The 25,568-nt window shown below is 40.8% G+C and overlaps 1 protein-coding gene across 2 annotated transcripts in view; it reads right to left on the reverse strand.

The window, feature by feature from the left end:
* The window catches only part of CSMD1 (CUB and Sushi multiple domains 1), a 991,444-nt gene that overhangs the window by 663,917 nt on the left and 301,959 nt on the right, over positions 1–25,568 (reverse strand). For both annotated transcript variants that reach the window (XM_079969603.1, XM_079969602.1), the window contains exon 3: positions 16,633–16,745. In XM_079969603.1, coding sequence (XP_079825729.1) covers positions 16,633–16,745 — 113 coding nt within the window. The remainder of the gene's footprint in view (positions 1–16,632; positions 16,746–25,568) is intronic.

Consider the following 25,568-nt stretch of genomic DNA (forward strand, 5'->3'; position numbering starts at 1 on the left):
GCAGCTAAGCAACACTGACTGTATTCAAAGAGTGTATTAAAATATAAATCTAGAACTTAAAAGACCAGGCTTCACATATGTTTAGGACTGGCACTTAAAAGAAAATGCACACTCTTCTGTAGCCCCAGACCTAGGCACCTCTTATTTCTTTGCAGTTTTTGAAGCAGTACATGGGCAATACACTTGTGTATTATATTCTCAAATGCAAACTTTGGAGTCACCCAGAGGATACAAAAAACAAACAAACCACAACCCTCAACCACAGTAAAGGAAATAGGATTCTGCTTTATAGCAAGTCAAATTAATTGTCCATGTTGCCCAGTAATGCTTACGCCAGCAACTCTCCAAGGTCTTAGGCAGAGTTCTATCCATTAACTAAAACTACAGTTTATGCTCTCCACTGAGATACAGTCCCTCCCCAGAGTTATTACCACTTCTGTGTGGAGTATGATTGTAAGAACCAACTGGTCCAAGGGCATGGTCTGTGGACACTATGCAGATGAGCTGGAAAGCAAGCAGGTCTAGATCAGGTCAGTGGGTGGCTTGTATATATACCCATATTTCATCATGTGTTCCATGATGGAAAAAGGTAGGATAGGAAGGTGTATTATTTTCTTTTTTTAATGCAGTCATACCTTGGGTTACAGACACTTCAAGTTGCGTTTTTTTGGGTTATGGACCGGCAAAACCCGGAAGTATTGGAATGGGTTACTTCCGGGTTTTGGCGGTTGTGCATGCGCAGAAGCGCTGAATCGCAACCCGTGCATGTGCAGACGTACCACTGCGGGTTGTGAATGCTGCGGGTTGCGAACGTGCATCCCACATGGATCACGTTCGCAACCTGAGCGTCCACTGTAACTTGAAAGGAGAACTGTTGAAGATTCATAAAATCTGTAAAAGTTTGATTAGCTCTGTTGTGTGTATGTGTGTGAGTGAGAGGGGGAGAGGGAGGGAGGGAGGGAGGGAGAGAGGGAGAGAGAGAGAGAGAGAGAGAGAGAGAGAGAGAGAATGCCAAGATGCAGTCTAGTGATTGATTGGAGTACTGAACTTAGGCCAAGGAAACTTGGGTTCAAATCTCTGTTCAACCACTATGCTTACTACGTCTGTTTAGCTCTCCTGCAGCCCTAAACTAAATGAAACCCAGATATGCAGAAAAATTACTTGGGATAACTGAATACTGTGCACACGACTGCTTTGAGAGGCTCTTTTATTACAGGCTTCTAGTGTTTCTCAGAGAATAAGAATATGGAATGGTCACACTAATTCCTGCATATCCAGCAGTGACAACTTGAGATGAATTATTCAAATTGAAATGTTGTCTCCCACCAGTGCATAGGTGTTATTTATGTTCCTGGCATTTTCTTCCTAAAATAAGCTTAGCAGCAAAACAGTGGATTAACATTTTTCTTTCCCGAGCTAGCTGGGGCAAATGCCAGTGCAGTAGTACCATATTCGACTTGTCTTGAGTGATACTTGGCCCTTACAGTGCAAGTAGCCCTAATTGAGATAATTGCTCAGCAAATCAAAGTAGTGTAGTGAAGCAAGTAATTATGTGTCACAAATTGCTGGGCTAAACTATTTATTTTTTCAACCTGAATAAGTAACAAGTAGCAGGACTGCCCGAGTCTTCCTCTTGTGAATGAAACAGAGAAAGAGCGAGAGAGAAGTGACAAACCCATATTTTTTCTAAGCGACTGCTCTGGATGATGATTCATATTTCCTTTCTGAATCTTTTCAGACATGAAATTGTTTTAGATCTGGAGGCTATGATCCCTAACAGACATTAGAGAGAAACAATTTTCTTCAAGGCAAATTTAAGGCAAGAATCAGAAGGAGAAGAGTGTAGTTTTGCTTTCTGTACCAATATTAATTTAAAAACTGACCACTGGGCAACCCCTCCACTCAGCTCTTGTCAAGAATCTGCCAACAAAAGAGTGGCACTGAATAGTTTTCTCTACCTGAGCATATATATTGTTGTGACACTTTGGAGACTAAAAGAAGGCAAAGGTGTTGAGTAATCTTCATATAATCTATATAGTTTCAGACAGCTGAGCCAAAGATTGGTGAAAACACCAATCAAGATACCACAAAAACTGAAAAGACAATTACAGCAGTTTCTATGTTACAATTTACTATTTTCTTCCTGTTTTCTATTTTCTAAGAGGTCGTCTCGTGTGAGCGCTCTATGTCTGAACTGGGAATTGACAGATTATTACAAATTACTCCAGTAGTTTGTGGGGGTGGGGGAATAAAAATGGAGCAGCTGATTAGTCTTAAGAACATGGAAAGAGCTCTGCTGTGTGAGGCCAAAGGCCCAACTACTCCAACATCCTGTTCTCACAACTAGATGCCTATGGGAAGCTTAGAAACAGGAAGCCTGAGTGCAGAAATGCTCTCCCCATTTGTGATTTGCAGTATTCAGAGGCCTAGACACCCACCAGCCATGTGAGCATGCTAGACATTGCTTTTAACTTGTGGTTCTGAATGTGGGACATACACATACCTTGAACAATATCTGCCATAGGGAGAATGGCAGTTTTTGGAGTCTCTTCCATTGCAGAAAACGTGGTGGCTTAGGAGAGTGGGTCAAACTCAAGATGCATAGATATATCATTAATAAAACGTAAGTGGATCCACTCACACATGACAACCCTGCCCAGTTCTTCTGATTCCTCCGCCTCTACAGGTATTCCCCACTTTGCTCTTCATCCGACTGCACTGCCAGGGCCAGGCGCATTTGGCTTATTAACTGTGATTTAATGCTGGTTAAAGCCCTGGTCCGCTGTCCAGACCCCTCTCACTTGGCTGCCCCTGATAGAGCAGTTTGAACTTTAGCTTGGAGGGCTTTTGCCTTACAGTGTGACCAGCCTGGGGCACTAAAATGGCTGGCCACTGGAAAGTGACTACTCGCGCCCTGGGAATGGGGTCACAACTGCTGCCCATCCAAATTGCAGAGTAAGCAGCTATTCCCCCCATCCTTCCGCACCCTTCTTTCATGCCCATCCCAGGCCATTCTTCAACCTCAGGAGCTGCTTTTGGGGTGGCTGGATGCAGCCGAGAGCTGTACTGAGGGTGTCAGATAGGGAAAATCCCCATGGGGAGTTTCACTTTGTTTTCTGCCCTTTGTTGTCTGCATTGCTGCTCTTGTACTATGTGAGCTGCTTCGGGTACCTCTGTATGGAAAAAGCATCATACAAATTTAAAGTTAAAGGAAGGGTTTAAAACTTGCTTTTATCACAAAAGACCAAAATAACTTCAGGACTTCCAGATAGAAATTAGAATAACATTTTAAGGAAGGGGAGAGGCATGTGGCCATAACAGTTCAATCCCATATTAAAATCCAACCCTATTATTTCAACAGGAACAAACTAAGAAACTACAAATGTTTACAGTGTAGGTGTTAACAGATAAATGCTTTTGTTGATTTTTTTAAATTAAGAACACTAGTAATATTGAAACAAGGATTTCACAGTTAATTGTAAAAATATGGTACCTAGCAATTATGCATTACCAACATGCTCTTAAAACTGGCTTGTTTATGCTGCTGCTTGTTTATGCTATAATTTTGCCAAAATAGCACAGCTTTGTAATGGCTAAATCTCTGAATCAGTTAAAGAAGAAGAAGGGGAGGACAAGGAGGAGGACAAGGACTATATTAGGATAATGTTGTGGGTTGCTTTTCTTATGTAATATTTGTTTACTGTTAGATTTTTTTTTTTAGTTTCTGTGGAACATGCAGGGAGGAACTAAGGAAATGGTAGCATGCAATGTAAAACTTGGGACTATGGGGTACTGCTACTTGAAAATTCAAAAGGTCTGTTTAGAAGCTGTGCCTACTGTGTCCTATCACTAAAAGGAGAGAATAGGTAAAGCAGACTTCTTAATCTCGCAATACAAGTAACTACTTTTTGTTCGCAGGTTGGTGGTTCCTCCATGCTTATCTCATGCAAATTTTTATTTTATTCTAATCTGTGTTTCAGAATTAATCAAACACTGAAAGATACTTCATTCATGAACACAAGAATGTTGGGGGACAGAATCAGTGCAGAGACTCCAAATCCTAGGTCCCCTTCTGAGGTTCCTCTAGTTCTGTAGAACACTCCTTCCCAAAGGATGGTAATAGGAAAAATCCATGTCATCAGTTAGTCCTGCTCATGCAGTTGCCTCCTTCACATGCAACCGGGAGCCATATAGGATTGCATATCCAAAGATTTTTGTGACTTTATGTGATGGCAGCCTTATTCCTATTAGGTATAATAACTGAGCCTACCAGAAAACAGACCCTCCAAGTGTTTCTATTTTCCAGGGACAGTCCCAGATTTACAGAAGCCATTTCTGGTTTCTGATTTGATCCGGGAATGTCCTGCTGTTCCTTAAAGATAAAGGTAAAAGACCGCTGACAGTTAAGCCCAGTCGCTTTTAATGCTGTTTCTTAGGACACCTCTATTTTCATTGGAGAAATGTTGGAGGTTATGGTAGAATGTCCCTATTTTCATCAGAGAAGTCTTGAAAGGTATAGAGTTATGAGCCCTCAAGCCAAGAAGATAAGTACCTATACAATTTCTAGAAGACAACTGAAGGCAGCCCTGTATAGGGAGGGTTTTTTAATGTTTAATGTTTTATTATGTTTTTATATGTGTTGGAAGCCACCCAGAGTGGCTGGGGCAGCCCAGTCAGATGGATGTGGTATAAATAATAACATTTATTATTATTATTATTATTATTATTATTATTATTACTGAATAGGACGTCCCTGTATTCATTGAAGAAATGTTGGAGGGTATGGAATAATCCAAGGCTGTCTAGCTATGTTTAAGCCATGTGGGAATGACTGAGCAGTAACTAAATCATGGTCTTGAACTATTCCCATTTCTGCCACACTAAAGTACTACAAAACATGGAATCGGGCCTTTTGAAAAACAGATTCCAAAACATTACAAATGCCTACTTATGCATTATGCCAGCAGTAAGATTTGTGAGATGAAAAAAACCAACAACTGTGTTCCTTGCATTTTCAAGTTGTTCAATTTTCCCCCTGCCAAGATTCATTTAGGGCTTAGAATGGCACAGAGTACTCAATACTTTCAAAGATTATAGCCCAGGAGCTTATTGGTAGTGAAGTTCTTCTCATGAGCTGGTGTCAGCATAGCAAGTATTGCCACCATCAGCATACTAACAATGGTGGCAACTGCAAAATAAACAACTCTCCGCAGCTAGAGTGACAAGCAATTTTTTTTTGTAAACTTAATCTACTGTTACAATAATCCTAAAGAGAACTTTTAATGCATTTAAATACTTGCTTTCACAAAATTTCTACAAATATGTGCAGTAAGTATCTTTACCGCTTTATTTAAGTACTTCCTTGATTTCTATGACAGCTGAAGGATCAAGAAGTGAATTGGAGGAGGGAAAGATCACATTTCTTTTTAACAGAATGTAGTCACATGTTTGAATAATTTGCATTTTATAAAGGCTACGGATTGCTTAAAGCACAAAACAATTTTAGATGCCTAAACTCAGACAAGGTATGAGTTTAATAACAGCAACATACCAATGATAATTTCTCTGTTATAGCACCGTAAAATGCCCAAGATGAAAGGCATTCTGCCTGTGCAAAACTTATTGAAGTCAATGACAACAGCAGGATTTGAAGCAAAATTATTCTTTTTTGAAAGGCATTGCAACCAAAATATGCTGAAATCATATATCAACATATACAAAGTACCAAGATTCTTATTACTAGTAATGAAACATTGTTTTTTTTATCTTCTTTAGTAAACCTTCTGTTAAGACCCAATCTTTGCTCAGAAAAAAAAAAGAAAGGAAAAATTGAATCAAGTGGATGAGCTCAGCTTCATGAATCTTCCAAGATGTGGTAAAGGTGCCATGATTGGCTCCATACATTCACATGCACACAAGTAAGAGAAGGAATGTTTACCTTCAACAGTGTGAAAAATGTTGTAGAGAATTCAGATATGGGAAAGACCACTTGCTGTTCTTGGATTGGCTGGTATCACTGCTTCAGTCAGTTATGGGGGCTCTTACTCTGACAGCAGACCTGTCAGAGTCAGACTTTTGTCAGGTCTGCTGCCAGAGCTTTAAAACCAGCTATGTTGCAAGTACCAACTTGGACACCCCGACAATTTGCCTGCAGACAAAGTGGGCCTGTCTGGGTTTTCATCTCCGCCAAGCTAAGCAGTTGGCTCCTTACCTCTCTCGTCGTGACCTAGCCACTGTGATCCACATGACGGTCACCTCCAGACTTGATTATTGTAACTCACTCTACGTGGGGCTGCCCTTGAGACTGACCCAGAAACTCCAGTAGAATGCCACGGCGAGACTCCTTACGGGGTCCTCGCTGTGGGATCACATTCACCCGGTGCTATACCAGCTGCACTGGCTCCCGGTGGAGTACAGGATCAGGTTTAAGGTGCTGGTTTTAACCTTTACAGCCCTATATGGTCTAGGACCCTCATACCTACGGGACCGCTTCTCCTGGTATGTCCCACAGAGGAACTTACGGTCTTCAAACAAAAACATCTTGGAGGTCCCAAGCCAGAGGGAGGTTAGGCTGGCCTCAACCAGAGCCAGGGCTTTTTCGGCTGTGGCTCCTATCTGGTGGAACTCTCTGTCACAAGAGACTAGGGCCCTGCGGGACTTGACATCTTTCCACAGGGCCTGCAAGACAGAGCTGTTCCACCAGGCCTTTGGCCAAGGCACAGCCTGACCCCCTCCTTTGGTAATCCTCACAGAACTCTAGCCCAATTATTTTACTGTTGTTAGCCGCTCTGAGCCCGGCTTTGGCTGGCGAAGGGCGGGATATAAATAAATCATCATCATCATCATCATCATCATTATTTGCCTTCTTCATAGCAACTGTCAAAACTTTTAGTGGGGAAAAGACATTGGGTTTGGATCCTTAGTCTCCCATACCAATAAAGATAAGTCTTTATAGTTCAGTTCTTCCAGCTTACTATTTGCATGGTGCAACAGATACTTTTTGCTCTGCAAAACAACAACCACCTACTTCCCACATCACACACATAAAAGCTGGATGCCTACCCTTGTCAACCCTTATTCAGTATTGTTTACTTTTGTATTAGCATATAAAAAGCTGTAGCTATAATCAGTAGTAAAACAACAGAAAGAGTATTAGAGGGCATTGGCTCCCTTCTGAATGTGAACCTACAAATTTCTCGTGCCACTTCAAATGCTTGCAAGTAATAAGTATATCTGACCTCTGCAAGCTTTAATAAGATTTATTTATTTAATAAATAAAGTATGAGACAAAGCATGTTCACTGAACCTTAATAGTATATTATCGCCATGTACTGCATAATACATAAAGTGCTTTCTATACTTTTTCACTATAATTGATTTACCTATTTATATCCTTCTACAACCTAAGCTATACAGAAATTCATAAATTGTGAAGATCACTGATACTTACTTGCTTGACATTTATAAGCATGTCAATAATACTTGGAAATAAACTTCACAAAAATAAATGTGAATATACTTAGGATCAGTGCTTTTTTTCTGGGGGGACGCAGAGGTACACATACCCCTAAACATTTTGTGAATCTTTGTACTTTTGTCCATTTAATGTATTTATTTTCCCCAATTTGAACTATAAAATGGTGATTTTCTTGAGTCAAAGTGAGAGTACCCCTAAACATTATTTTAGAAAAAATAGCACTGCTTAGGATTAATATATGAAAGCCATAAGAATCAGTTGAATAATAAGCAGCAACAACTTAGTTTTCTTGTAAGCTACCTTTGGCCACTTCCCACAAATGGCATTATTCTCAGGAGTTTTTTCCAGTTTGTAATAAATAACCCAAGTTCAGAAGCTTCTGCATTCTTCCATGTCCAGCAGACTGGCAAACACTCTGAAAATTAAGTCTGTTTCCATACTCTAAACAATACCCCAGGTGGGACTTTGGCTAATGAACATAGGTTTTTAGAATTTCAAACTGCCAGACTAGTCCAATGCAGTAATGCATCACAGAGCTATTTAGGTGTCATGATTTTAGTGTAGCAAATCCATACAGTGGTACCTTCAATTACGAACTTAATTAGTTCCGGAGGTCCCTTCTTAACCCGAAACCATTCTTAACATGCGCTTTCGCTAATGGGGCCTCCCTCTGCTGCCATGCCTCCGCCACGCGATTTCTGCTCGCATCCCGGGGCAAAGTTCGCAATCAGGAGCATCCACTTCTGGGTTAGCAGAGCTCATTACCTGAAGTGTTTGCAAGGAGGATGGTACATAACCCGAGGTTCCACTGTACTGAGTTTGCATGTACAACACTGCACCATGGCAGATATGGAATAGCAAACAGATCCCTCCAACATCACAGAAGCTGGGTTGCGTTCAGCCAAGAAGAAGTGTAGTGAGCAAAAGCTCTGTTAACATTTGTGACCCCAGTATTTATCTGCCCTTATAGCTCTATCCCCAAATCCCCAAGAACTGTGGGCATAAGTTACGTACTTGCATATCCTAAATTGCTTCCATTTCAGGGGATGTTCCACACATGAAGTGATGAAGTGTCGCCTCTTCCATCAAGACAAATGGGAAGTCTCTGTGCAAAAGAGATCTCCCTGTGTGCATCAGAGATTCAGTGTGGACATGGACTTGTTCTGTTCACATGGACTTGCTCAATGAGGGTAGAGAACTCTACCTGTGAGGAATCTATAATGGCTTCCTTCTCATCTGCTCACTTGCACACTGAGCACATAATATGGGAATAAAAGCCTTTTCCGACATACAAATGATTTACTTTGTATTCTCTGACACTAGAAATTCTGTCCTTATCTAAGCCTTTGTTACAGCTAAAACAATTTTAGAAAATTTTAAAAAAAAATTAAAAAGATAAGGCAGCTGAAATGACATACCAGTTCTGAAATGCTGGAGTAGAGTACAATCACCAGAGTGTTATATAAAGCACTGCTGCTACAGCTTTTGAAAAGGCGGTGATGACATTTAATTCAGCAATATACATGTGTACAGCATCCTAAAGTATATTAAAAAAATGCAGCCACTTCCTTCCTGTCTGACTAACATGTATCAAGTGCAAATTATATATATATATATATATATATATATATATATATATATATATATGCACAAACTATACACTTTAAAACATAACAACTGGTTGATGAATTTGAATTATTTGTTTTCTGTTAGAGCTGACATTGTAATCATGACATCTATTCCAAGCTATTATACATTTGAGCTCCTAGAGTCAATCTTTTTTCCAATAAAAAGATCACTCCGATAAACAAGTCGTTCCTTCCCTCCTTCTCCCCCCAATTGTGTTTTGTTAAGTATGTCAGCAACAAGGCTGCGTGGGTAAGATCTGTGCTTCAGAAGGACTTTAAAAACAAAACAGTCCCTGAGAGCTGTGGAAAAATTCTTTTAATTGCCAGCAGAAAGCCTGGTGATAAGTCTAAAGCCAAAACTGTGCTCAGCACTGGTGTTTTTTTGTTTTCTGTTACCTCACCGATGCCACCATTTGCTAAACTCCTACGGCAGTGCTGTGTGCCAACATCAAAACAAGCCTAACATCCTACACACAGCAGCTGTCTATTCACCCACTTCTTTTCTCCCCTTGGTTTGATTTAAGGATGTGGCCTGTACTTTTGATGCAAAACATATTTTTTAACAAGGAGGAAGTGCAGCAGAAATGTCACCCATTCTGTAGGGTCAGTTGTAACGAAACTCAGCAGGATTTGAGGAGACAGCAGGGGTGTACGCAGTCTTGTCTGAGGATATTTACTGTCACAGTTGTTACAAATCCACAAGGTTTGCCCTACTGAATCTCTCTACAGGTGTCACGAGAAGAACATCGCCTTTTCTCTTAATGCCATCCTACGCCAACCTTTTATCAACACAATTAAAGCTATTGAAAGAAATTTTTTTTAAAAATGGACAGTGAAAAATTGCCACCATGTGAGATGGCCAAAAACATTGGGCCACCTGAGGCAGACCACCAAATGCTGCCACTCTGGCTCCTGTGCCATCTCCTCCCTCCTTCCTCATCATGCACCAACCCACTGGACAAATTCAACACATTTGCTGCCACTTCCAGTTTTGTGCAGACCAGTTTTGCAAGGTCCCTGGGCAGCATTTATGCCCGCAATGTCTCATTCAGAGGAAGGGCAGACCCTAACTCATGATGCAGTAGGGTCCTTCCTCAGAGTGAGGCACTGAGATGATAGGGCAAAATAACCCTGCTGAGCCCCAGAAATGCTGTTGCCACTTTGCAGCAGGGGGAGGAGATACAGTTTAAAGTTTAACAGGCAACAGTATTTTTTGCTTCTGTGTTTCCAGGCTGCTTGCAGGCACAGACATGCAGAACCTGTCTACCTTTTCCTCTTTGGAATTGGGTGAAGAACTGATGCAGGAGAGCAGGCAAGCTGTGGGGTCTGTGGGTGGGTTTGCAGGCAGCCCAGAAGCAGATGAGAAGGGGATGTGCGATCTAGCAACCTTTGCAATCTGCAGCCAGAGACAAGGTCTTTGCCTTTCTTCATAGAATGGCTGGGAATGCATTCATGAGAAACTTGGTAATTGGAAGAATTCAACCACGGTTTTGTTTTGTTTTTAAAATGTCATTTTCAGTATGCCTAATCAAAATCTAGTTTAGACTTTTCAGACAAACCTAGCTTGCAGACTATTTATACCACTGACTCTTGTAAATGCCTCACTTAGAATACAAAGTTTACTAGGGATTCTCAGATGCAATACATATCTAATGTTATTTCTATCAGAATATCTTCCACAGTGTCAAACAAAGAGGTGTGCACATGTGCAAAGGGTACTCTTTAATTTATATCTATAATTCTGCAGAAAGCCTAAGGCAACATGATCCTTTGCAGCCAGCATTATAAGACAACCTAGAATGTTTGAACAGGGATGATTCCTCCCCCACTCCCAGTGGGGATATGCTTCTAATTGCTGACCCATCTGCTGCTAACCTCACCGATAGCAGAGGATGCATCACTATAAGTAAGGAAAAAGTCATGGGGGGTTAAAAATAAGTTAGAGCCCATACTACAGAAGGAAGTGTGGTTTAAGGAGGAGCTGTTTTTGCTTTGATCTTTTGTTTGATTCTGGTACACAATTCCTGAAAGCGTTTCAAAAGGGAGGCTACTTTATAATCACCAGCAGCAGTTGAGATAACAAAAGGACTAATGCTGCTAATGGAAAGGATTAAAGTCTGAATAGAGGCAGAGTTGCCTCTCTTTCTCAAAATGTTTAACAGATCATGGCACAAGTTTTTCAACCCAGAGTGCAGTTCATTTTGCAAGACTTCATTCAGGTTCAGATTAGGTGATCACTGCAGTGGAAAACATAAATCAGGTTGGACACTGGGTAAGGGACTGAGCTCAAGGGCAACAGTTTCTCCTAGCTTCCTTTCAAAATACAAATCCTAATGTTTCGTGCACAGAGTGTGGTTCTATTGCCAGGTGAAGAGAACACATACTGTGATATAGCATGGAGGACAAGACTGCAAGCCTGCCAAAACTAAAGTCAGCAATGGAGGCAGCCAAGACTGTCTACAGCTAAAAATGATCAGAGGAAGGTAGAAGAGGAATCCATTTTATATGAATTTATACATGGAATCTGGTGGTTCTGATCCAATCATGCTTCGTTTGCATTGGGCTGCCTCTTGGATCATGCATCCACCTATATCTGAGCCACCGGTGCATTGCCTTTTTAAAAAAGAAAAAAAGCCTATGCAAGACTATACCAAAAATGCATGTATTATAAATATATTAATTACTGTATAGAAGAGTCAAGCCACATGTGACTATATTTCTGCAGCTTAATTTTAGAAGTACTAATCCATCAGTGGTCTTATATGGTCATATCCTGTGTATGTGTGTGTGTGCATGCGCACGCGCACATGCTTATGTGCTGATTACTTTAGGAAACTGTGGCCATGTGTGTGTGTATAACATGCTATATTGCATATAGCATGTGCGAATTGCTCATATTTTTAGCAGAACTGATTTTTTTAAAACCCTCGCTATTCATCAAGGTGTAAGATAATAATTAGAAAATATCAGTGCGGAAAAGTTCAACATCAAGAGTTTCAGAAAATTGTCTCTCTACAAACAAGCAGCATCAATATTTTGCTAATTACAGAAGCCAGAGGAAAGGCTTAAATGACGCCCACCTCTTTGTGGTTGCTAACAAAAAAGCCATTTCCCTGAGCTGTAATCTATGCGGCAGGGTGTAGTATAGAGATATCTATTCTACAGACACTGTTCTGTTCCCATGGAAGTTATATCAGAGTAGCTGATGGCCTCACACAAGAACACCACATTTTAAAATACTGGAGCAAGTGAAAAAATGTTCAAAAGTCAGTCCCCTGGGTGGTGTACAACATTAAAAACACATTACAGAACATCAATGATTAAAAAACAGACACCCTAATGACAGACACCCTAATAAAAACAGTCATCATAATAACAGTCTATTTTCCCACACTTTAATAGGCAATAGATTACTAGCCACAGGCCTGGGTAAAAAGGAATGTTTTTGCCTGGTGTCTCAATACATGTAGTGATGGCACCATGCGAGCCTCTCTTGGGAGACCATTCCATCATTGGGAGCCACCACAAAAAAGGCCTGTTCTCTTTTGGCCACCCTCCGGACCTCTCTGGGATGGGGGACATAGAGAAGCACTTCAAGTGACAAGCGCAAGGTCTGGGTCAGTTCATACACAACTGTACTCTGTAAAGGAGGACACGTGGCCATCCTAGGGCTGAGTGTGCGTTGCAGAGTATATGAAAAGGGATATTGCTTATGCTTAGCATAGTCTGGGACAAGATTTTTCTCAAAGGCAGCAAGATGAATTTGGGAGTGACCAGTAGTGGACAGTGTGGTGAGGATAGAGGTGCTTACCTGACCTTCCAGCAGGAGAGCTGCCGCTGCTTACTGTGTGTGTGTGTGTGTGTGTGTGTGTGTGTGTGTATGTACAAAAGTGCCCCACCATACCAATTCACTACAAGGAACAACAGGAGTTTGGTCCCAATGCTCAGGTCTTTATCTGACCTGTGTCTTGGTGGGCTAGCTCAGAAAAGTGTACAGCTTTCTAGAACGCCCCTTGAGGCATTTCAGAAAGCTCTACCCACACACTCGCTTGGATGAAAAGCAGAGAAGCAATCATTTTCATCCAATTTTCTTAACTGCTTGACACAAGGTTTGATGGGAGGGGGAGTTGCTGTGATCTATATGATTTCTCTCTCTCTCTCTCTCTCTCTCTCTCTCTCTCTCTCCAGACTCTCTGTCCAGTTGTGGGGGTAGCATGTTTCTTCCTGGCACTGTGTAATTGTGACAGATTAGAGATTCTGTTGGTTTACTGCCTGCCTCACTAAAAAGCACTCTCCTGCTTGCCTGAGCTCACAGAGTTGGTCTCAGAGGTGGTGTTGAGGACTCTCAGATTGCTGGTGTTGAGGGCTTTCAATGGCCATACCAAGGCGAAAAGCTGTGGCTCAATGTTAAAAAGGTAAAGGTAAAGGACCCCTGACAGTTAAGTCCAGTTGTAGATGTCTCTGGGGTTGCAGCACTCATCTCGCTTTACAGGCCAAGGGAGCCAGCGTTTGTCCACAGACAATTTTTCCAGGTCATGTGGCCAGCACGAGTAAGCCGCTTCTGGCAAAACCAGAGCAGTGCATGAAAACACCGTTTACCTACCCGCTGGAGCGGTACCCATTTATCTACTTGCATTTTTGATGTGCTTTCGAACTGCTAGGTTGGCAGGAGCTGGGAGCTCACCCCATTGAAGGGATTTGAACCGCCGACCTTCTGACTGGCAAGCCCAAGAGCCTCAGTGGTTTTGACCTACAGTGTCACCCGCATCCCTTTCTCAATGTTACCTGCTTTTATTTTATTTATTAACAGAATATAGCCAAGGCAAATGAATTGCCTTACACTGGGATGTGCATTCGAATCAACATTCCACTGAAGGTAAATAATGCAGTGCAAATGAACTACTCCCACATTTGTATCAGACTGTACATCTAAACATGAATGTTTTTTCCTCTGCACTGCATTGCTTTCAGTAAGATGTGGTTCCTCTGCATGACATCTCAATGGTACAAACATTTGTATGTGTATCCCAATGTAAAGAAGCACCAGCCTAATTTCCTTAGTAATGGGGATAATGGCAACATGCCATACAGAAGCAGATGGGGAAACAAACTCTTTTGTGTGTGTGGAATATACAAATGAATGGAAGCGTTGGGCAGGGGTTGCAGACAGTTTTACTCTTCCTAACATGCCAAGTTTTGCAACAAAAACATTTTGAAAAATGAGCTAAAGCAGATACTCATCAACTAGCAAGGAAGCAGAAATTGGATATAATTCCTCTAGTGAAGAAACCCTCTGGGAAATTAGCTAATAGTGTAGAAGATATAAAAATGATTATTTTGTCTTTCAGCCACTTATATCAAACTGAGAGACCTCAGGATGTGACACATTATTATTATTTTTTTAACGAACTGCAGATCCCCAAAGTTTAGATTTAAGATAATTGAGGAACTAAATGCTGCAATTTCCCACAGGAATTCATAAATCAGATTAAGAATCTTCAGAATAAAAGACACCTGATTTTGATCATTTCACAGCTGAATTCTACCAAAATTATGCATAAGTATCGAGCACTTATTTAAGTGAATTTGTTTAATTACCACATTGACAACAGGGGTTCTGGAACTCAGCAGGAACACCTCCCTCCTTCTCTTTAGAATGACCCACCTGAAAGGTGCTAGAACTGAGTTGCAGTGAGTCCCCCCCCCCAAGAAAAAGCCCTGCCACAGGCTGACATTGCTGGAATTTCACAAGGGATTATATTTTATCCTATAGCCAACACACACTGAATGGGTTAGAAGAAAACTGACATCTAGTAGGAAGAAATACACAGAGACCTATGTCTTCTAAATAGGGTCTTCTAATAAAAGTGCAATTTGATATTATACTCCATAACCAGAAAACCATTACGGAAATGCTTCAAATAATACAGCATCTCTCACATATATATCTTATCTAAATCTTACATAATGGTTCCAGATGTTTTCATCAACTGTGGATAATTAATTAGGGTAAATCACCCCAGTCACACCCTTCTCACCACTTCATTGTTTGCCTCATATTGTCCCGTGCCCATCGTATGTTGAATAAAATCCCACCACACAGTGCTAAAATCCTGCTGCTGCGCTTTTTCTTGTATCAAACATTTGGAGACAGTGGTTTGTTTCCCCCCCCGATAGTGCTCTATAACATATCTTTCCGTAACAATTATTTTTGTTTTTCTATCTGCCACCAATAAATGTGTTATCAAATCCTTAGAACTTATATTATTATTAGATGCATTCTAAATAAGAGTTGTTACTGATCTTTTATATATTGAAGCTTAGAAGGATGATTTCAAAATAATAGGGTTTCCTCCATAGCACACCATGAAATCCAGAGGCTTAGGTAAATAGTCTATGTCTTTAAAGATGAGGCAGGGCTGGCCCAAGACATTTCATCACTTGAGACAGACTCCCAAATGGCATCCCCCCCTCCTTGTCAGGGAAAAAGTGGGTCAGGAAAGATCTACATCAGAATTAGGTGGCTGAGGAAGAAAGGTCAACATCTGCATAGCTGCCCAGGTAGACCATGCCACCTGAGGCGGTTGTCTCACCTTGCCTCATAGATTGCCCAGTCCTGGGCCTAGGGTTGGTTTTGTGTGTGTGTATTTTTTTTTAATTATTATTTGATTATTATTTGCAGGAGAACACCAAATATTTTCAAAACTTAACAATTTCTAGAAAAGCCTTCTTTCATACACTTCTCCATGCCAAAGCAAACACAAACTTCAACCAGGAAATGTAGACCGGCAACCATTACAAAACTTCAGAATCAAATGCCTAACAACTGCAGAGCAACAAATATCAACATTATCATGCCAAACATTTTCTGAAACAAGCAAGCTGTTTTCTAAATCAAATAAGCAAAACAAACTCTGCTATGAATGACCACAAGTTTCACTCTCTACTAAGTTTGGAATAATTCCATTGTTTTCAGCTGTAGGGTTCTTGTGCAAATGATTTTAACTCTTTTACCCCCGTGGGGAAAGAGATTTATGAAAATCTGAACTCAGAATAGAAACTGCACATCATAGTAGTGGTGGTATCTTAAAAAAAATAAATCTGAATTACTCCCCGCTCCTACTGAAAAAGCACATTAATCAGTGCCTAGAAAACACACCAACTTTTGAATGCATATTCAGGAGTCTACGCATATCCATCAAGTTCTCCAGAATTCAGAAAACATCATGTACAATAAACCAAATCCATATAAAGATAAAGGTGAAACAAACATGCAAGGGGTTGAATAAACACCAGTCTAGTCCACTCACTGAAAACAAATTTTTACCATGTTATTCCAATATATTGTAGTACAGATATGACCAAGACAGGTAACTCCAATAAACAAAATATAATCCTTCAAATTTGGGATTCAGGTCAATCCACAGGAAAAACAGGCTCACCAACCACTCTGTATACATCCTCAAAACATTTTTTTCCTCCCAACTTTCTTCAATAGATCATTAAAAAATAGTTATTGAACCCTACCTTCATATATCGCCTTGAATCCTTGAGCACTCACAGCAAAGTCTGTAGTGAAGCAGAGAGTCATAATTGATCCTGTGCTCACTATGGAGGATGGCAGCTGAAATCCAGAAAGCCTGCAAGATGCAAGGGACAAAAAGAAACCACAGTATTTGTTATTAATTGTAACAACAACAACAACAACAACAAAACTCCCAAAGAGCATCATTTAAATGTTTATATTGGCAGCCTCTTCTTTGATGAATATCTGAAGACTTGAAAAAGCATCTGGAGGTACTCCACTGATATTTCTAAATCTTTTGAAAACTTTTTAATAGCACACTTCACATCTGAGCTGGGGGGGGGGCACCCTTCATCCTGACTATAATTAAAGAGGACTTAAGCTCTGCTCTGCTCTCTTCCCAGCAGGGCGGTCTACGTGTGTGTCTATGCGTGTAAATTAATGTTGGCCTGAGTGTACTACAGGTTTGGATACTAACCTTGGAAATGATTTGGGGGATGGAGCCAACATCTCTCCCCAAACAATTAATGATGGTTTGTTTTTACTTTTCACTACTGCCCATAGCCACTGTTCTTTGGTTTGCTGCCTGTGCTGCTGTTTGGATAGTGCTTTTGCATTTTCATTCCTTCTTGAGCGAACCCAGGCAGTCGAAGCTCCCTATTCTCAAAGTGACACTGTCAAATGTTTAGCTTTGTGCCAAAGCACATGAAACCCATTGCTCTGAAAGCAGCACTTCTTGCACTTGTCATGTGCACTGAATATGACCGGCTGGTGCAGAAAATATTGCCACAAAAGAGTAGCGAAAGTGTTGTTGTGAGTTGAGAGGAGGGGGCAGTTATGCTGTATGTCTGAGTCCCTTTGAATTCTTGGCTCCGGCAAGGATTCAAATTGCTGGAATAGCAAGTTTCTTGGTAATGGCCCTCTAAGTATGGGCCACTAAGGTAACAAAGGAAGTGGCTCTGTGCTAGATAAAAATGGGTGGGCCTCCCTCCCTCAACTCACTGGTGGTTAGAAAGACAAAGGCAAGAGTTGAGTTGTGTGTGAACTAGAAGTAAGAAGCTGCAGGCTGCAGGCTGGGCAGCTAAAAGGAAGAACCATGCCGGTTGCATATATGTGTAAATAAATCATATATCCTAAATATACCTTTCTGAGGAAACTGAACCATGATAAGTTGTAAGGATGCACATAGCCCCCTTAGTATGTGAAACTGCCTTGCATAGACCATTTTAGGTAGCTTCTCCATTGTGGCATATTGTGAAACTGTCCCTAATCCAGGAGTTATATCTAGACAGGAAAAACCAAGCAAGAAAACTATCTCTATTTGAATGCACAGTGCAAGGTGACAATAGAACTAAATCTGAAGGCTTTAAAATATTCATGTTCAAATAGTTTTTCTTTGCTTACTTTTCTTTGAAAAAGGACGGTCTTAATAAACTGTGAAGTTAGAAATAGGTGGTATTAGTGAAAACACAATTGCCCATTTTTTTAGATTAAGCTGTTGGCGCAGTTGCTGCTGTGATTCTGAAACACATGGGAGATTCTGCGCATGGTAACCTGCTCATATGGAAAGATGCCCACACAGTCTGTGTAGGTAAGCATGTACAAATGCACCCATGTGGTTAATGTCAACTGGGTCATAGAATTGCAGAGTTGGGTGGGCCATTTCATCCAACCTGCTGCAATGCAGAAATTACAGGTACAGAATATCTAACAGATGGCCAGGCAAAACCAGTTAGGGAGGTTTCATGAGCATTAGAGAGGTAAATATTATTATGTAGATCATGTGGCAACTCCTGTTATGTATTCAGTGGTCTGTGTTTGCCTGAGCTTGAGTCTGGACTAAGGATTCTGAGCCCGTGTTCTGATTCGATACATGATATCCAATCACAGAACAATTCAGGATTTGGGCCTCTGTCATTGGTCCTTAAACTCTGAGTTATGATTCACAGCTTGAAAGTTTAGATAGCCAATCATGTTGGGAGTGGGAGTGGCCCAGGCTTTCAGGAATGTATATAAGCAGTTGCTTTGCCTCTGTTGTCTAGTTCTGTTAGGTCAATAAAGGTTCTTGCTGTTATTACTGTGTCTTGCCTCGTGGGAACCCACCTACACAGACAACAGCATTCCCGAATCAAAAGGTATGCAACCTCTAGCAAAGGAGGATTAATTCTCAAAGACTGCAGATCTATGCACATTTAGCAGTGAGTAATTTCCATTTAACATAAAGGACCTTACTTCTGACTGGATAGGCATGCAGTTCTGTCACCAACAATGGCTTATTCCATTAAATATTCACATGTATGTTCCAGAAATCTTTTGAACTATAATTGTTAGCAAATTCTTCCAAAACTGTAGTTTACAGAAAGTTTTATCCCATGTTTTCCATGCATAAGCAGAATATATTTCAGCTTGCCTAACAAGATTTCTCATTCCTCTCCTCACCCCTGCAGTCCCCCATGTGCCCCATGGGTAGGAGCAGAAAGTGAAGTTGGGTCACACAATACTGGATTCTCGACAGAAGTATACACTGCTAGAGAGAAAAGCCCATGTATATCAACTCCATGTGAAAATGAAATTATGATGTCAGGTGGCAATGGTGGTTGCTCATGAGTAGCCAGTCAGGGCTCCGACCTGTCTTTTACAGGTTTTTATTTTGGTGCAAAACTATTTACAGTGCAGTACCACAAGTTTATGTCTGCCTTAACCACTAGCAGAATCCGGGAGTGGTTGTTTCCGGGTCCTCCCCCAACATAATAGCTTAGTCACCCCCAGCCTTTTCCTTCCTTCTTTTTATTTTACACCTCTGCGCAGGGTGGGCGACGGAAGAGGCATGCTTCCCTCCTGGCCGGCTTGACCAGGAGTGGTGCTGAGGCTCCCAGCAGCATCCTCTGGTCCCTTCTCTTCTCCACTGGAGGTGTGGCTTTCCCCACCACAGGAAAAGGAACTGCTTTGCAAGATTTTCGGAGGTTGCCTGTAAACCAACTCCCCCTCAGCTTCCCTTCCCTGTTCCGATGGCAGTCCCCTGACATATGACTTCCCAACAGTGTGCACGTAGCAAAGAAGGCACTTGTATGATTTTCAAACATTGCTGGCAAACTGTGATACTAGTGCACACCTGTGCAAAGAAAAGTTGTAGGACAAGTAGCCTTAAAGCAGGCATCCCCAAACTCGGCCCTCCAGCTGTTTTGGGACTACAACTCCCAGCATCCCTAGCTAACAGGACCAGTGGTTAGAGAGGATGGTAATTGTAGTCCCAAAACATCTGGAGGGCCGAGTTTGGGGATGCCTGCCTGAAATAATAGGCTTGAGTCAGAACTATACACTATAGCATTAACATAATAAGCTACCATTACCAAAGACTGTAAGAGCCAACTACTAGGGGCCGAAGTCCCTTTGCCCCCCCCTCAATAAAATTTTTGAGGGATCCAGGCTCCTACAAATTTGATGGGTGTTGCCATTCAAATGGTTTGTGTGTGTGTCTTGTGATTGATTATGCAGGTTGGGCCTTACCTGAGTCCCCCCCAGGTATTTGAGTTCAACTCGGCACCCCTGCCAAAGTCTGAATCTTTTTGTCTTCTTTGTTGTGATATCAGGCCTTTAATGACCAGATGTTTTGTTTGTGCTCAAAGGCACATCCCAACAGACCTCAAAGTTCATTATCAGTAACACGGACTACAAATTCTCAAAGCAGTCTAGTATTTTTCTATCCACGTAACTTGATTATTTTTGAAGAGACAGCAGGTGGCTAATATTGAGAGGTGTATAATTTTTTAATATCTATTGACTTGATATATTTCGTAGACACACATGCTGCACTAAATTTCAGGATGTATTTATGCAGTGCCATGGTGACTATATCTTGATCTTATATTGTTTTAGTAAATATTTCCACCTCTAGGATGATGTCTGCCATTGAGACCTGTATTATTGACAAACAACAGCCAATATGTCTACTTCATCTGATTTCAAGGAATACTGAAGTTGTTTTGACACAAACTACTTTTTTTAATGAAGTGTGTATACTTCAAATGCTATGTGACTGCTTTAATGGTAGTTCCTGTACACTACCTTTTGAAAGTTGGCAGTAATTTTTTAAAAAAATGGTAGCCAGTGAAAATGAAACATACGTTTAGTTAAACAAATAATCTACAAAATGTATCCAGTTTCAATGAAAGCAAAGCAAAAACAGCACTGAGTATCTAAAATAATGGGATGGGAGGCTGCTTCCGGTATGATGGCGACCAGCACTCTACTAACGTGAGCTCGTTGATTTTATCTTTTTATTCTTTCTTACTCCCTTTAAAGACTATTTTAATGAACATTGAGCTTAGATAAATCTAAGCATCCCACCGCATTCTATCTCACCTTCTGTACTCCTGACTCTTCCTGGAAGTTTAAAGCTGAATTGACTATCTTATCACATTGCGAAGAGTTTACAGGAAGACTCATGGGCTGTTTCCACCACAAGTTTGGAGGCACAGACGGAGCATAATTTAGTGTTATGTCAGTAACCCTTGGCACATTACTCCCCCTTGAACAGGATACTTTCAAGGAAAATACTCTCTCGACTCTTTGAAATACCTAGGGAAGATAGAAGAGTGAGGTAAAGAGAGAGATGACTCAGCAATTCGACAGCCCTGCTGATGCGAGGAGGGGGGTTGGAAAACACTGCAAAGAAGCTGAGGACTTAGAGGAAATGGCATGTTTGCCTCTCACTAAGCAAACCAAAATCAGCGAATTCTTTTATGGAAAAACAAAGGATACTTTTAATATACCGACCTCGAATAGCTTCTCTCCACTAGCAGAGATAACTGACAAGGAAACTTCACCGAAGGAACCATCTGCTAAACAACCCACTAACCCCTCAAGCAACACCATCATGAGACCAAAGGGTCCTAAAAAGGTTCCAACTATGCCCACTCAGGCGGACGACTGCATCAGAGAACAAGAAAACCATCTCTCTGAATTACTATTTGAACACTCTACCACGTTAGACCTAGTGGCTAAAACCGTGGACTATATCTTTAAATATATAAGAGACATCAAAGGCTCCTTAGAGAAGATTGTATCCTTTGTATCCCCAAAAGCTAATGTCAGACCCGTAGATGCCTCACCGGAGGATAGGGCCGAACCAACACCCAGAGCACCTGTCCTACTGCGCTCAACTTCGCAGACTGGCTGCAAATTTGAAAATGAACAAATAATGGGATGAACATACCCAAAAAACCTGTTGCACACCTCCATTCTGAAAGCATTTTGCACGTCATTCAGTTGTATTTCTTCTGGAAAACTCCTTTTATAGGTGCTCTTTATAGAACAGTATCTTGCTTCTAACACCAATTACAGTGGTGCCTCGCAAGATGAAATTAATTCGTTCCACGAGTCTCTTCGTCTTGCGGTTTTTTCGTCTTGTGAAGCACGGCTATTAGCGGCTTAGCGGCTTAGAAAAAGGGGGGGGAGGGGAAAAACTCGCAAGAACTCGCCTGACGTTTCGTCTTGTGAAGCAAGCCCATAGGGAAATTCGTCTTGCGAAGCACCTCAAAAGACGGAAAACTCTTTCGTCTAGCGAGTTTTTCGTCTTGTGAGGCATTCGTCTTGCGGGGCACCACTGTATCAATTTATTTTCCGTATTTGGGTACACTTAGCCAAGTCCAAAGTATGTATGTATGTATCATATATGCCCTTCCATAATCTCATCACTTAATTCTTTCAGATGTGAGTACAGGCCATAACCTTTCTCTGTTTCCAAATGTGATTATGAAACTATAAAGCAGTGGTCTAAGGAAGTGATCCAGTCAAAAAATCAAGCAATGGAAGAAATGAGCATGTGGTCTCTTTAAAGAAATGAGAAATAAAAATGATCAGCCTAGCTATATTGTGCTTAATGGGTTTTTTTAACCCATTATTATCTATGAGAACGCAAACTCCAACTTTAGCCTTTCACCTCTATCTTATTTTTTAGGTTAAACTTTTTTTAAAAAAGTAAGTGAATAAACTTTTGTTGGAAATGAAGTTATTTTATTTGGAGTTTGATAGTTCAAATAAGAAGTAAGATACCGTCATATATATCCCAGAGAAAATACATTTTCTTGGAAAGACTCCTCTGTCATATTAACATCCATAATCATCCAATTATTTAACCTTATTAGAAAGGTGAATTTATTCATAAGGCAGGGAACATTAATTCCATCTTCCATTGTGCTCGAAGACATTTTATTCAAACCTTAATTTAAATTGTCACCCAATATTGTCAGGTCACCTAGCATAATTGAAGGATTGCATTTTGAAAATATCTGAAATTCTGCATAGTATTTTAGTTATCTCTGCCTTAGGAGCACAGATATATCCTTCTCAAAAGTGGGTAATATTACGATTACAGCTACTGTACTCACTTTCAAAAGCTCTCAATTTCAATTAAAACCTTTGTAGATGCTGGTTTAGCTTCTCAAAGCTCCTCTCAGATTAGATCAGAAAATTCCTCCAGAAAAAAAATATGCAAGAACTCAGGTAATTTTTCAAATGGCTTATCAGTTCATATGGGGGCGAATGGGGGATACTGCTGGAGCAAATCAAAGGGAAGCAGTCAAAAAAATAATTTACTCACACCTTTGGAACAAATATTTTTTTAAAAAAAAAAAATTGGCCAAATAAAGACTTGGGCACAAGGGCTGGTTTGAACTAGGTTAAACTTAAAGTATAAACCAATGAAACACCCGCAGAAGGAAACAACTATTGGTGTGGGAACAAACATTAATGTAAGGCAAAAATTGCAGCCACTACAGTGCCCACCATCCCTGGCCTGTGGGAAATAGAGGCATACATAGCTCTTTTCCCTAGGCCACAGCACAATTGTGAGTAGGTGGACTTTCTGCATCACCCTCATTGCCTGTGGCCTTAGCTCCAAGTGGGTGAGGGAGATTGGCCTCAAAGGCAGCCTTTATCAGGGGCGTAGTGTGTGTGGGGAAGGCTACTGGGGCAATGGCCCTGGGTGCATTTTGGGGGGGGGGGCGGAGCTGGCAGAGCGGTGTGAGGAGTATTATGTACTGAAGTTCTCATCCTGGGCCAGCAGGGGGATACTGTAGATAGTTCAGGTCCACATATGCAAATAAGGGATTGAAAGTGAAGTTCAGTGATTGGATAGTTACAGAAAGTTGTTACAGTTGCATTGTAGTGGAGCTCTATATAAGCAGGCTGGCTGAACCCTTCAGTTCAGTTCTGTTCTGGCCTGTGAATAAACAAGAGCTGTTTGAAGAATCGCTGTGTCGTCTGATAGATCACCCACAACTTAACAAGGAGGATGCAACAGACATGCAACCTTTGAATCAGACTGATTGGAAGTGTGCATCCTTGCCCTCACATGGCACTGTTATACTAGGAGGAAAGAGTACAAAAACCTCAGCTCGAAACTTCACTAAAAGCCAAAAAGGCAATTGCTCTTAGAGCCATAGAGCTGACCCGGAAATGTAAAGCAGGAAGAAACCTACTTTCTCTGCCTACACAGAAAATTGCTGGCAAAACTACAGTGGCGATAAGAGGACAACAGAACTCATTTTTTTAAAAAAGCACCAACCACATATTTGTATTAACTTTGCAGGCTTCAACCCCCATTCGTTGTTTTTTTTTGGGGGGGGGGGCCGCGGGTGGAATCTGGAACAGTAACTGACTACTGCTTTGGCTCTAAGCTTGCTAAAGCTATGAGAGAAGCAAAGAGAAACTGTTGTGGGCACAAGGGCTGGGTAATATATTGACATATCGTCCAAAACTGATTTGAAGTCCATATTGTGATATTGGTTTCATAATTTTTGACACGGCCTGCCAATATAATTGTGAATCATGATACTTTTAAAAGACATTCCCTGTTTAGGGAAGTTTTTAATGTTTAATGCTATATTGTGTTTTTAATATTCAACTGGGAGCCACCCAGATGGGCGGGGTATAAATAAAATTATTATTATTATTATTATTATTATTATTATTATTATTATTATTATTATTGGAGGTATTCTGGAGATGTAATGCTATGGACTCTCTTCCTCTCCATGTAGATCCTGGTGTATATAGGTGTAAAATGAACCATATATATTGAAATGCTACAGTCTCCACCAAGTCCTGATTTCACAATGGAAACATGACCCTGGGCAAGCACCTGGAACCCCCAGAATCTTGTTAGAGATTGGAGTGGCATGTGGCTATACCAGTGTTTAACAGTGAATCGGTTTCACCTTTTGACTACTTCCAGTCACACTGCTTCTATTATTATTATTATTGTTGTTATTATTATTATTATTATTATTAATAAGCTCTTGGTGATATACATCCATATCTGGACAATCAAATAATAATAGCAGAGCTATTCCCCCCCCCCAGATATAAAGTGCCTTTTATAACTTCCCCACAAACGTGCTTCATTTTTACCACCATCACCACCAGTTATGATAAAATGAGTACTTTTCTCAACAGACTCTCCAGTATTCAGGTTTAGTTAAGCCATTCACACAATCTCAAAGGGGTGAATCAGCGAGACAAAAATTCCAACCTATTTCCTGATCTGGGACAATATCAACTTCAGCAGCTTTTTCTGCCTCAAATATGGCCATGCATTTGGTTCTATTTCAGCTCCCAAATCCCTTTCAAGCACAAGTCTCAGTCAATCTAAGCTCCCAGCAGACATTTGAAAGTTACTTGATTACTGGATACTTGAGATTTTTATAAAATAAGAGCAGATGGCAAGTTACAACATCACTTTTTTATTAATAGCGGTGACTCCCAAGTGCTCATTGCACATCTTTTCGGTATAGTTATAAAGGCATATCCCAAATTAAAATTGTTTATATGCCAAACATGTTGCTTAGGGATTCATTGCTTATTCCATGCACCTTTTGGTTCCCTTGTGTATCTTTTAGCATGAAAATTATCATATTTTGCCAGGTTTAAAGGCATG

The sequence above is a fragment of the Podarcis cretensis genome (genome assembly GCF_951804945.1).
Source record: "Podarcis cretensis genome assembly, chromosome: 3".
NCBI classification, from domain to species: Eukaryota; Metazoa; Chordata; class Lepidosauria; order Squamata; family Lacertidae; genus Podarcis; species Podarcis cretensis.